The 11,861-nt window shown below is 46.2% G+C and overlaps 1 protein-coding gene across 3 annotated transcripts; it reads left to right on the top strand.

The window, feature by feature from the left end:
* Positions 1-198: 198 nt before the first annotated feature.
* Positions 199-10,813, top strand: LOC132449599 (deoxyribonuclease-1-like). Of its 3 annotated transcripts, none has more exons than XM_060041323.1 (10): positions 201-320; positions 5,809-6,144; positions 6,865-7,004; positions 7,160-7,248; positions 7,456-7,542; positions 7,841-7,953; positions 8,057-8,169; positions 8,347-8,504; positions 10,164-10,260; positions 10,419-10,813. In XM_060041323.1, the coding sequence occupies exons 2-10, from the start codon at positions 5,991-5,993 to the stop codon at positions 10,566-10,568; spliced, it is 1,101 nt and encodes a 366-aa protein (XP_059897306.1). In that variant the 5' UTR covers positions 201-320; positions 5,809-5,990; the 3' UTR covers positions 10,569-10,813. The 3 variants fall into 3 exon arrangements, with proteins under 3 accessions (XP_059897307.1, XP_059897306.1, XP_059897305.1); XM_060041322.1 differs by having other exon boundaries at positions 6,862-7,004; XM_060041324.1 differs by lacking the exon at positions 7,456-7,542 and having other exon boundaries at positions 199-320; positions 6,862-7,004.
* The last annotated feature ends 1,048 nt before the right edge of the window (positions 10,814-11,861 follow it).

Raw genomic sequence — 11,861 nt, 5'->3', positions numbered from 1 at the left:
TAGTAAGTCCCAATAAATAGTATGGAAAGGGCAGTATGGCAAAGACACCCGATTGTAGTCCTCTGTCCGGTCGCATGTCGCAATCTGCAGCCACGATTCCCGCTCCCCCGCACGGCGCTACAGCCACGTCGTGCGCTGATCACCTGCAGTGCGTCCCGATTCAATACCTCCTACTTGTAAGGGTAGCTGGAGTACGCCCTACAGCCAGTACTCACCCACTCCACGCCCTGAAGGTGATCCAGAACAGCACCTTCAGTCAGAGACTGATTGCACCAATGTGCAAAACGGAGAGATATCGGAGGTCTTGTACACCAGCTGCTGTAAGGTTTTACAATGCACAAAAAATAACTGCACTTTTTTTAGTATTTATTTATTGTAATTTGACTGCTTAAGTATGGAAGCTATTTGAGGAAATGTGTTGTGTTATGCATGTCCTGAAGCTTCTGTGGCACTTTCATTTCCTGTTAAGGATTATTACAGGACCCATCTATAGATCCTTCTAATCTACAAGTAGAAAGAAAAGGTATTCGATTTGGAACGCAGCCAATGTGTTTATGACGCGTGTGTTTTACTCTTTACTATATAATCATCTAGCAGTGAAGTGTATATACACGTCATATAAGTATAGTCTGTGGTATTTAAATGTACACACTAAAGTTAATATATTTTTATCCATCATCGTCTGATCGTTGTTTGTACAGAACCTCGTGTTGAGATCACGTGGCGCCACGCTGTGACGTCACATGACGTGTAGCCGCCTGACGTCCCCCCGTCAGGTGTGGCAGTCGAAGTGTTCTCGTTGGCGCCAGTAGAAACCAGCAGATGGCAGTGTAAACCAGTAGGAACCGGTAGATGGCAGTGTAAACCAGTAGGAACCGGTAGATGGCAGTAGTTTGTATAAATAGGCTGAGTGGAGACAAAGTGCTAGCCGCTATTGTAGTGTGGTCTAGTTTAGTGTGTAGTGTTGTGTGTGTATAGTGTTGTGTACTGTAGTATAGTGTGTTGTGTAGTGTACTGTACAATGGCGGTTCTAGACACATTTTACCAATGGGGCCCGTGTTTAACCAGAGGGGCACAAAAAAACAAAGAAATATATTTAAAGATTATAAACTTTATTGGACTTTAAAAGCATCAAACATTTAATATGTACAATATGATTGTACACAATCACATAATGAGTTTATAACTTCACCAGTCTGTATTTTTCTGTCAAACTATATTAAATTGATGGAGCTTATGCCCTAAATCATCAAAATCATATAAACATTTGTTCTGCACAAGCATGCAAGAGAGGTAGGGCCATAAAAAATAAAAAATACAGTACAGGGTACAACAAACAGTGTGTCAATGTGAAAAAAACTCCAGGGTACAACGAAGTGCAAAACAATGTGCCATTTCCTATTTATTTCATCAGTTTCAGTGGGGACAAACGGTGTTACCAAGAGGTTGAGCTTGCAGGAAGGGTTACAGCAGGGTTTTTCAACCTTGGGGTCCCGACCCCATGTGGGGTCGCCTGGAATTTAAATAGGGTCGCCTGATATGTCTAGTAATTAAAAAAATAATAATGATTTAAAAAAAATTAAAGTTTTTTTTTTTTTTTTTACAAATAATCGTACATAACAGTCTCCTATACTTTCATTTTCTCGAATATAAATCTAGTTCAAATAAAATGCAGCAAATATCTGAGCTGGTGCATCTTTGAGTGCCGCGATCACGTGACTGCACAGCTACATTACTTGAGTGCAAGCTCAAACCTGTAAAATGTAAACACAAACTTGCAATCAGAGTGTATAAAACAAAATGGAAAGATTTATTCGCCCGCCTGGCCCTGTCCCTTCAAAGACAGTTCCAAAAGGAACTGTGGCACAGACACCAAAGACACAGCGAACATACGATTCAGTATGGATTTACAAGTGTGATGGAATGCTACGAGGAGAAGCCGAAATGTCTGCTATGTAGTAAGGTCCTGTCTGCCGAGAGTATGAAGCCAAACAAACTCAAGACACTTTGAGACACCACACAGAGCATGTCGGCAAACCAAGAGCTTTTTTCGAAAATTAATTTGCCGACCGAACAAACAGCAAGTGTATTTCAAAAAGGCTGTGACTGCTAGTGAACGGGCCCTTAAAGCTTCTCTTGAGGTGAGCTATCTCATTGCTAGGAATATGAAGCCACATAGCATTGCTGAGACTTTAATATTGCCAGCTGCCATTGATATGGTGAAGACGATGTGCGGGGAGGAAGAAGCTCAAAAAATAACTAAATTGCGCCGATTGCAGACATACTGCACCTGGTCGTAACCATAGTGAATAACATCAAGCCACATCCTCAGCGCACACGTCTGTTTGCAACACTGTGCGCCGACAAGGGCTCTGAATATGAAAACTTACTATTTCACAGAGACACGTGGTTGTCGAGAGGTTACCAGCAGAAAATGTGCCTCCTTGCATATATACCGGACATCTTTGGAAAATTGTCAATTTGTGCACTTATCCTGGCTACTCTGTATTTGTTCACAGTATAACAAACACGTTAAAAAAAAAAACTAGAAAAAGAAATGTCTCTGGGGTCGCCAGAAATGTTTGATGTCAAAATGGGGTCACAGCCCAAAAAAGGTTGGGAACCACTGGGTTACAGCAATCTTGCAATGTCTAAAGAGCTCAAAGGAAACGTTTCTGTTCTACAGTTCTTCCCTCATTTAATTATAGCTGCTATAAGAAGAAACGTGGGGCATGCATTCGATTTCGTTGGATAACTATCGCTCCCTACTTAACACGGGCAGATAACCTACTACTCTTTACTCAAATGTATTCGTTATCCCCATGCAGCAGCCAAAACGGCGGAAAATACGTGGTTAACATCACAACATTGTGTAGCCTAGACCAAGCAAGGACACTGACATTTGGATACTCGCTTCTGCTTCGATGAGTTTGCTTAGATATGATTAATTTTCTAAATATATCGAGAACAGACATTTACTAACTTAACTTCAACATCAGTGTGAGGAACTACAGTAACACGGTTATGTACAAGAACAAGTCACTTACGAAATTACATCGTTTTGCTTTGCTTCGACTCTTGCAGCAGGAGAAATCGTGGCTCCTTTCTCGTCGCTGAGCTCTCATGATTCACCGGGCAGCAGTAGCGCGTTGTTTGGGTGCGCCCCTCTAATTTGTCCGTGTAAAACGATGCGTCGCATTAGTTCCGTAAAATCAGTAGAAATCAAAATTGTTTTATTTGGTCAGCATTGGGGGGTTGCAAGGAGGGGGCAGGGATATCTCTACAGGGTCACGGGCCCCCGTGTAGAACCGCCATTGGTGCTGTTGTATAGTGTGTTTTGTAGTGTACTGTAGTATAGTACTGTGTAAGGTTGTGTGTAGTGTAATATAGTGTCGTGTAGTGTACTGTAGTATAGTGTGTAGTGTTGTGTGTAGTGTAATATGTGTTGTGTAGTGTAATATAGTGTTGTGTAGTGTACTGTAGTATAGTGTGTAGTGTAATATAGTAGTGTACTGTACTGCTGTGTGTAGCGTTGTGTAGTGTACTGTATAAAGTGTAGTGATGCGTCGTGTAATGTAGCGTAGTGTAGTGTGTAGTCTAATGTGTAGTGTTGTGTAGCATTGTGTAGTGTAGTATGTGGTATAGTGAACTGTAGTGTGCAGCGTATGTCCGTTGCGTTACTGTAGTAGTTATGAACTCAACCAGAGGCGCGTGGACTCCATCACACTGTCTGGGTTTATCTTCATTCCTTTCTGGCAGGAACACGTTTATCAATGTTCTTTATCTTGTTCTCAGCTGTGCTACAGATTAGCTCTCGCATCAGCAGGGCGGACATGTTGACTGTTGGTGGCTCATTGTTGTTGGAGTGAACGACAGAAGAGCGCCAGGATGTGGTGAAAAAGACCGGAGGCCTGTTTGGAACCAGTGGTTTTTATCTCTGCTGTATACGGGGAATGGGTTAACCTAGTGATGGTTAATGCTTGGCACTTGGTACTATGAACATCCTTACTGTACCAACAGCGATATGTCGTTTCTCTTTCTTCTGACAAATTAAATGATTGTAATGCCGCGTTTCCACTGCAGGGTGCGGAACGGATTGGATCGCAAAGGTGCGGTAGGGAGGGGGCGGTATAGCCCTGCTCAGTTCCGAGGTCGCGTTTCCACCGCCGACAGTACCCTTGGTGGTAGGCCGGATGTCGATCGCCGCGGCAGCTACGTAAACATCGTAAAAAACGTCTTCCTCCCCAAGAATGCAGACTAACGTCTCCACCTCCTTGTTCGCCCAAGCAAGCGTTTTACGCGACAAGTTAATTGTAAAGAATAATACCTCGAGGCTACTGTTTGTTTGTTTGTTTTTATCCCCGCGTCACCCGGAAGTGACGATTCTGTCGACCAATCAACGGAGGGGGGGTGTAGCTAGAATTTCACAGGACCCTTTCAGGCGTCTCGTCTCGTTTGCGGTACCCCAACGGAGGAGTCCCGAGAATGGGGCCGGAACGGGTACGGCAAAGTCCGGGTCACGCCCACTTTTGGCGGTGGAAACGCGGCCCGACCCGCACCTTTGCGATCCGATCCGTTCCGCACCCTGCAGTGGAAACGCGCCATAAGTTGCTTTGGATGAAAGCTTCTGATAAACACCCTGAACGTAAACTTAGACGACTGCCTGGCTTCCGACTTGAATGGTTCCTCACAGAGAATGAGGACCTGAGGGAAGCCTTCCAGACCCACCAGGCTGGTCCTAGTCCTGATCCACCAGGTTGGACCTGGTCCTGATCCACAGACTGGACCAGGTCCTGATCCACTGACTGGACCAGGTCCCGGACCAGCAACTGAGACCTTCCTCCAGACGGACTAGACTAGAGAGACGGGAGGGACACTCTCTGCGTACAAATGCGACGTTAACCACAGATAAAAATGCACCTGTTGACCTGAGGTTCACGTGACAACATAGGTTCAATCTGCTCTCAGAGAACACGCTGGAAGAATATCTCAACCTCAGCTGATACGCTGAACAATAAGCAGAATAAAGCAGTTCGGGCGCGCCGTTGTGGGGAAATAAGTGCCTGGAACGTGCTGAAACGGTCGCGACGCAATCACCACGGTCGTGACGCGATCACCATGGCAACCTGGCAACGGGGCCCTCTCATTGGCTGCTTGACGTCAAGTCCGCCTGGGACCGCCTGAGTGTGTGATTGCGGTCTCCGCCTTCATGTGATCTGGAGATGATCAGACCACGTGGGTGTGGTGGGTCTGTGAGATACCCGCACCACACACACACACACACACACACACAGATCACACACACGTCACAAGTACCTGACTAATTTGTGTAAAAAACCAAAGCCGAAGGTAGTGAACCCTTAATGCGACCTCAAACCCTTAAAAGGTGTTGACCTTGGCACCAGAAGCACTTAAAACACACAACACACGTCTCAATGTTCATGAAGGCAATGTTTGGAAAGGTGCAGCTCTTTAGATAAGGCCTAAAAAAAAAAAAGTTAAGTTCCTGTTGGTTGTCAGTTGAGGTCATGGGTAGGTAGGGAAATTATTTTATTTTTGTATTTTATTTTTTCCAGCGGCAGCGAATGATAGGTAGGTTGTTTTCATTTAAAAACGAGAAAATTCGCTCATCCTTGTACAGAATGAAGAGGTGCTGTATCAAACCGTAATTATAGTTTGCATAAAAAATAAAAAAACGTAACTGGGTATAACGTTTGGATTCCATATGTGTTCTTGGCCTACACACCAACACAAAGTTCCGGTTTTGAATTATAGCTATTGCTGATATGTATGCCCTGTGTGTTAAAGATGTTGATACTATCAATGCTGTGGACCAGAGACAACCGAAGCTCAGACTGGAGGAACGTTGCAGTTAGATACCGAGAGAAGGACTTCCCCAGGAGAAGAGCCTTCCTTCAAACAGACGAAAACATTGAAGGAAACTGTGTTCTGACTGTGGACACAGAGGACTGGAACTCATACAGAAACAGATGTATCTGACCAGATTTTTTATCTCTCTCTCTCTCTCTCTCTCTCTCTCTCTCGATGGTAGAGGCCCCTCCCATAGAGCCAAGGGGGAAGTGAGGTTTGTTGATCGAGGAGAAGGAAGTAGACCCAAACAACAAGTGTTGCGGCCAGCAGAAGGTGAGTTGTATTGTTCGCGCTAATCAAAGCTTATTGTTTGAGGTGGTTTCCCGGTTTAATGTTTAGGGAGGCTAAAGCAGCGTCAGCGGGGAGGGTGAGAGACCGGGAATCAGAAACCCGAGCCTATAGAATTCTGTGTGACTCGTGTGGAAAGAATGCAAAGCTTGACTTTACTTCTCTGTACGTTACATTTACTGATCCGTTTCACAGCCCATAGGCTGTATACAATATACAGCCTATGGGCTGTATATTGCATAGCTTGTATCCGTGCGATCGAGTGGATTCAAGCACTGAAGCAAGTCTAGGATTCAAAGTAGTTTTAAAGTAAAAAAAAAAAAAAAAGTTTGAAGAGGAAGTGCACCCCGAGGCTTGTGGTCTAGGGAGAGCTCAGTTCCACCAGTCGGAGCGCTGTGTGTTGGCCCTGTCTCGCTGGGAAGTGAGACAGCGTGACCTTTGACCCCAGGTCTCTGTATGGTAACGAGGGCCGACCAAACGTCCTGCTTGACGACTACAGTCATACTCCCAGCATCTCCCAGGCTCATTCAGCCGCTCAAAGGTCCCTTGGCCGAGTACTCATGTGTATTGGTGTGTGTGTTTGTGTGCATGTATTGTGTGTGTGTGTGTGTGTGTGTGTGTGTGTGTGTGTGTGTGTGTGTGTGTGTGTGTGTGTGTGTGTGTGTGTGTGTGTGTGTGTGTGTGTGTGTGTGTGTGTGTCAGCAGCCATGAGGTCCTTCCTCCTCCTGCTCTGGGGGCTCTGGGGGCTCGTGGGGGCGTCAGACTTCAGGATCTGTGCCTTCAACGTCCAAGTTTTCGGCGAGAGCAAATCCAAAAACGTCGAGGTCATGAAGACCCTCGTCAAGGTGGGCGGAGTCACTCAGTCACACAATGACCACATTCACTGGATAAGAGTATCAGCTAATCCCCGTTATCTGTGTGTGTGTGTGTGTGTGTGTGTGTGTGTGTGTGTGTGTGTGTGTGTGTGTGTGTGTGTGTGTGTGTGTGTGTGTGTGCGCAGATCATTGCCCGCTGTGATGTGTGCGTGCTTCAGGAAGTGAGGGACAGCAAAAACAAAGCTGTGCCGAAGCTTATGGCCGAACTCAACAGGTAAACAAACAACGGCTCCGCCCCCACACACACACACACACACACACACACACACACACACACACACACACACACACACACACACACACACACACACACACACAGTGCTACTCATTGTGTTTGCGTTCCCCTGAATATGGGTCCTGTATTGATCCTGTATTGGTATTAGTCCTGTACTGATTGTCTCCCCGTCTCGCCCTCTGTGAGTTACTACCGGGACTCCCGCTACGATTCGGTGTCCAGCGAGAGTCTGGGCCGGTCGGCCTATCAGGAGCAGTATGTGTTCGTGTACAGGTGAGCTCATCCAATAGAAAGGCTCCGTCAATCACCCACCAGAGACGTCTGCATTTTATCGAACATCTCAAAGGTTGACACCTCGGTGTAATTAACAGTGGTATGGTAATCAGTTTAAAGAAACCCTAATGACCCAGCAGGCAGTGTTGCCAGATTGGGCCATATTTCCCGGCCCAATCTGGCAACACTGTGCGCAGGTGTGAGTGGGATTAGCCGTCAGCAGCAGTCTCAACCTCTGCTTTGGGACCAGTCAGTGCTGCCTGGTGCTTCAGTGGGGGGGTTGGTGTCTCTGCTTTAGGACTGCGACGGCTGAGGTGGTGGGCCAGTACCAGTACCCGGACAACCTTCCTGGGAGCCCGGACGCCTTCGCCAGGGAGCCCTTCGTCGTGAGGTTCAGTGCGCCCTCAACAGGTGAGGGCTCACCTGTTCCACTAGAACGTCAACGTTCAACCAGCCGACCAATCAGGAAGTGACAACCACAGACCTCTCTCTCTCTCTCTCTCTCTCTCACCAGCCATAAAGAGTTTCGTCCTGATCCCGGTCCACACCAGCCCGGAGAACGCCACCATAGAGATCGACGCTCTCTACGACGTCTTCACCGCCGTCCGGAGGAAGTGGAGCAATGAGGTACAAAAACGAGATGAGGTTGTCATGGCATCTGGAATTATGGAAAGGCTTTGCCTCTCCATAAGAGGAAGCAAAATGAACAAAAATGTTGTACGTTCGTAGTTGACGTGCATTGGTGCGTGTTTGTGTGTGTATCGAACATGGTAGTGAAGTTGGTTGGTGTGTGTCTGTGTGTAGAACGTGATGCTCCTGGGGGACTTCAACGCAGACTGCAGCTATCTGCCCAAGAAGAACCGGAAGAACGTCCGCCTGCTGACTGACCGCCGCTTCCTGTGGCTGATCGGAGACGACAGGGACACCACCGTCAGGGAGTCAACGGACTGCGCCTACGACAGGTGACCCCACGCATCTACCGGCTCAGTTCATACCCTACCGACTCTATTCATACTCTACCGACTCTATTCATACTCTACCGACTCTATTCATACTCTACCGACTCTAACTCTATTCATACTCTACCGACTCTATTCCTACTCTACCGACTCTATTCATACTCTACCGACTCTATTCATACTCTACCGACTCTATTCATACTCTAACTCTATTCATACTCTACCGACTCTATTCATACTCTACCGACTCTAACTCTATTCATACTCTAACTCTATTCATACTCTACCGACTCTATTCCTACTCTACCGACTCTATTCCTACTCTACCGACTCTATTCCTACTCTACCGACTCTATTCATACTCTACCGACTCTATTCATACTCTACCGACTCTATTCATACTCTACCGACTCTAACTCTATTCATACTCTACCGACTCTAACTCTATTCATACTCTAACTCTATTCATACTCTACCGACTCTAACTCTATTCATACTCTAACTCTATTCATACTCTAACTCTATTCATACTCTACCGACTCTAACTCTATTCATACTCTAACTCTATTCATACTCTACCAACTCTATTCATACTCTACCGACTCTAACTCTATTCATACTCTAACTCTATTCATACTCTAACTCTATTCATACTCTACCAACTCTATTCATACTCTACCGACTCTAACTCTATTCATACTCTAACTCTATTCATACTCTAACTCTATTCATACTCTACCGACTCTATTCCTACTCTACCGACTCTATTCCTACTCTACCGACTCTATTCATACTCTACCGACTCTAACTCTATTCATACTCTACCGACTCTAACTCTATTCATACTCTAACTCTATTCATACTCTAACTCTATTCCTACTCTACCGACTCTATTCCTACTCTACCGACTCTATTCCTACTAGGGATGCAAACAATTAATCGATTATCGATTAATTGTCGATAAGAGATTACTCGATTAAAATAAATTACTTGCAATTAATCGCATTTTTAACCCGTAATTCCCCAACCGTCCACGTGAGGGCGCGCTTGACGCCAGACGTACTTGACGCACGCGCGGGAACACAAGCGGCCGGGAACGCAAGCGAAGCAGGACAAGACAAACGAAAAGCGGGACACTGACACGATGAAGAGGGCAAAACGGAGTGCAGTATGGAGCCACTTTAAGTTGGTTAATGACGACAAATATGTGGAAGTATTTTAAAGTACCTCAACTAAACTACTTTGTTGAATTACCACCTAAATGTGTCACATTCAGAAGGAAATTCAGCTTCTCAGAAGAATTGCCGCTTATCAATTAATCGATCATCGATCGATAAGATGAAACAACTATCGATTAATGAATTACTCGATAATTTGCATCCCTAATTCCTACTCTACCTGACTCTATTCCTACTCTACCTGACTCTATTCCTACTCTACCTGACTCTATTCCTACTCTACCTGACTCTATTCCTACTCTACCTGACTCTATTCCTACTCTACCTGACTCTATTCCTACTCTACCTGACTCTATTCCTACTCTACCGACTCTATTCATCTCCCTGTGTGGGTGATTGGTTCCTCTTCAACACGTCTTTGCCGTGCGTTCTGCTGAACCACTCACTATGGAGCTCATGTCCGTGTCGTCTGTCGTGTTGACAGGATCGTCGTCGAGGGCAACACCTTCCCTGGCCTCATCGTGCCGGGCTCGGCGGAGCCCTTCCTCTTCCCCGCCGAGTACGGCCTCACGGAGGAGCAGGTAACACCCCCCCCCCCTCAGAACCCCCTGACCCCTCCCCTTTGTGCCCCCCCCCCCCCCAATCCACTCTGCTGTGCCCCCTCCCTGACCCCTCCTCTGTGCCCCCCCCCGACCCCTCCTCATCCCCCCCTGACCCCTCCCCTCTGTCCCCCCCACAGGCCCTCAGCGTCAGCGACCACTACCCGGTCCAGGTCTCTCTGAGGTCTGGACCCGATCAGAAGCAGCGCCCTCTGAAGTCCGGACCCCCTCCCGGCCAGGTCCTCAGCCCCCCCCTGATGCTGGCCGTCTGCTGGCTGGCCTTCAGCTAAACCCACCGTGTGTGTGTGTGTCTGTGTCTGTGTGTGCGCGTGTGTGTGTGTGTGTGTGTGTGTGTGCGTCTGTGTGTGTCTGTGTGTGTGTGTGTGTGTGTGTAATGGACAATAAAGTATAAGCTACCGACTGAAATGCCTCTCAGGTCAAATGACGCACACGTGTTTAATCTGCCAAATCATCTGCTATTGTTGTTTATCCTGTAAATACAGTTTATATTTGATAATAAAACTGTTTTTTCTAATCCTTGTTTCGCCGTTGTTCCTATCAAAGTGATATCTCATATTTTCCTGTCGATATCAATACACGCATATTCAAAATTATTACCCTAACCATTTACCTAACCAATGAAACACACTATTTATGTTTACTTTTATTAGCCAAGTGATTTAAAATGTTTTGCCTGCATGCATGGCAATGATGGCAGCCCCACTCTGAAGGAGGGATCCCCCACTCTGAAGGAGGGGTCCCCCAGTCTGTGTTCCTAATCTAGGTTTCCTCCTTGTTAATTAAGGGTGTTTTTTCTTGCCCTCGGTGGGGCTAGGGCATATATGGCCTGTTCAGCCCAGTATGCATGCATGCATACATACATACATATTCAGCCACATACGTACATACACAGACGGGACTCTCAAAATCGACGCCACTTCGACCTGGGCGGGACTTTACGTCCTACGTCAGTCGCTATGGGTTTGCATGTGTGCGCGTAGCCGTTTGTCTCAGGGATCTGTGCAGTGTGCACGAACTCCCTTGCACTACAGATTACGAGCGTCAGTGTCGTACGCGATGGAGGGTGGGTGACATTCCTACAGTCTGTGATGATAGGCTATATTTCTACAAATGACTTACTATTACTAGCGATTAACATGACGAAACAACACGAACTAAGCTAACATTAGACTATAGCCATACCAGATAACGCCATACCAGCTAACCCTAACTATTTCTATTAAACTCTGAACCATTTTGCAACAGGCAACTGTGTGTTGGTGCGTCTTATTGCTTCCCACGTCTGCGTCTGCATCTTTCCCACTCCTGGCTAATAGTTTCAGCTTTTGTACTGTATATCAGAAATGATCACCCTGTACCACACTGCTGACTTGTTGATGTTTTGTGAGCACTCACGCATTTCTCTAGGTATCTTAAGTTGCCTACTGGAGTCATCAAAACTTTAAACTTTGTTATTGTAAGAAATATTGTGTTGCAAAAACACTTTGTGTCTTACCCTTAGCGTTACCCTAACCTTAACCCCAGTAACATTTCTTCATCATAAACTACAAGTTACGCAAAAT

The sequence above is a fragment of the Gadus macrocephalus genome, chromosome 21, assembly GCF_031168955.1.
Source record: "Gadus macrocephalus chromosome 21, ASM3116895v1".
NCBI lineage: Eukaryota > Metazoa > Chordata > Actinopteri > Gadiformes > Gadidae > Gadus > Gadus macrocephalus.
This window is presented reverse-complemented; position numbering and strand designations above follow the sequence as displayed.

Bases quoted from the DNA above. Each gene is read 5' to 3' on its own strand.
- LOC132449599 (XM_060041322.1), top strand. From the start codon at position 5,991: ATGTATCTGACCAGATTTTTTATCTCTCTCTCTCTCTCTCTCTCTCTC. The intron at 7,249-7,455 runs GTAAACAAACAA...GCCCTCTGTGAG, and splicing joins CTTATGGCCGAACTCAACAG to TTACTACCGGGACTCCCGCT. The intron at 10,261-10,418 runs GTAACACCCCCC...TCCCCCCCACAG, and splicing joins ACGGCCTCACGGAGGAGCAG to GCCCTCAGCGTCAGCGACCA.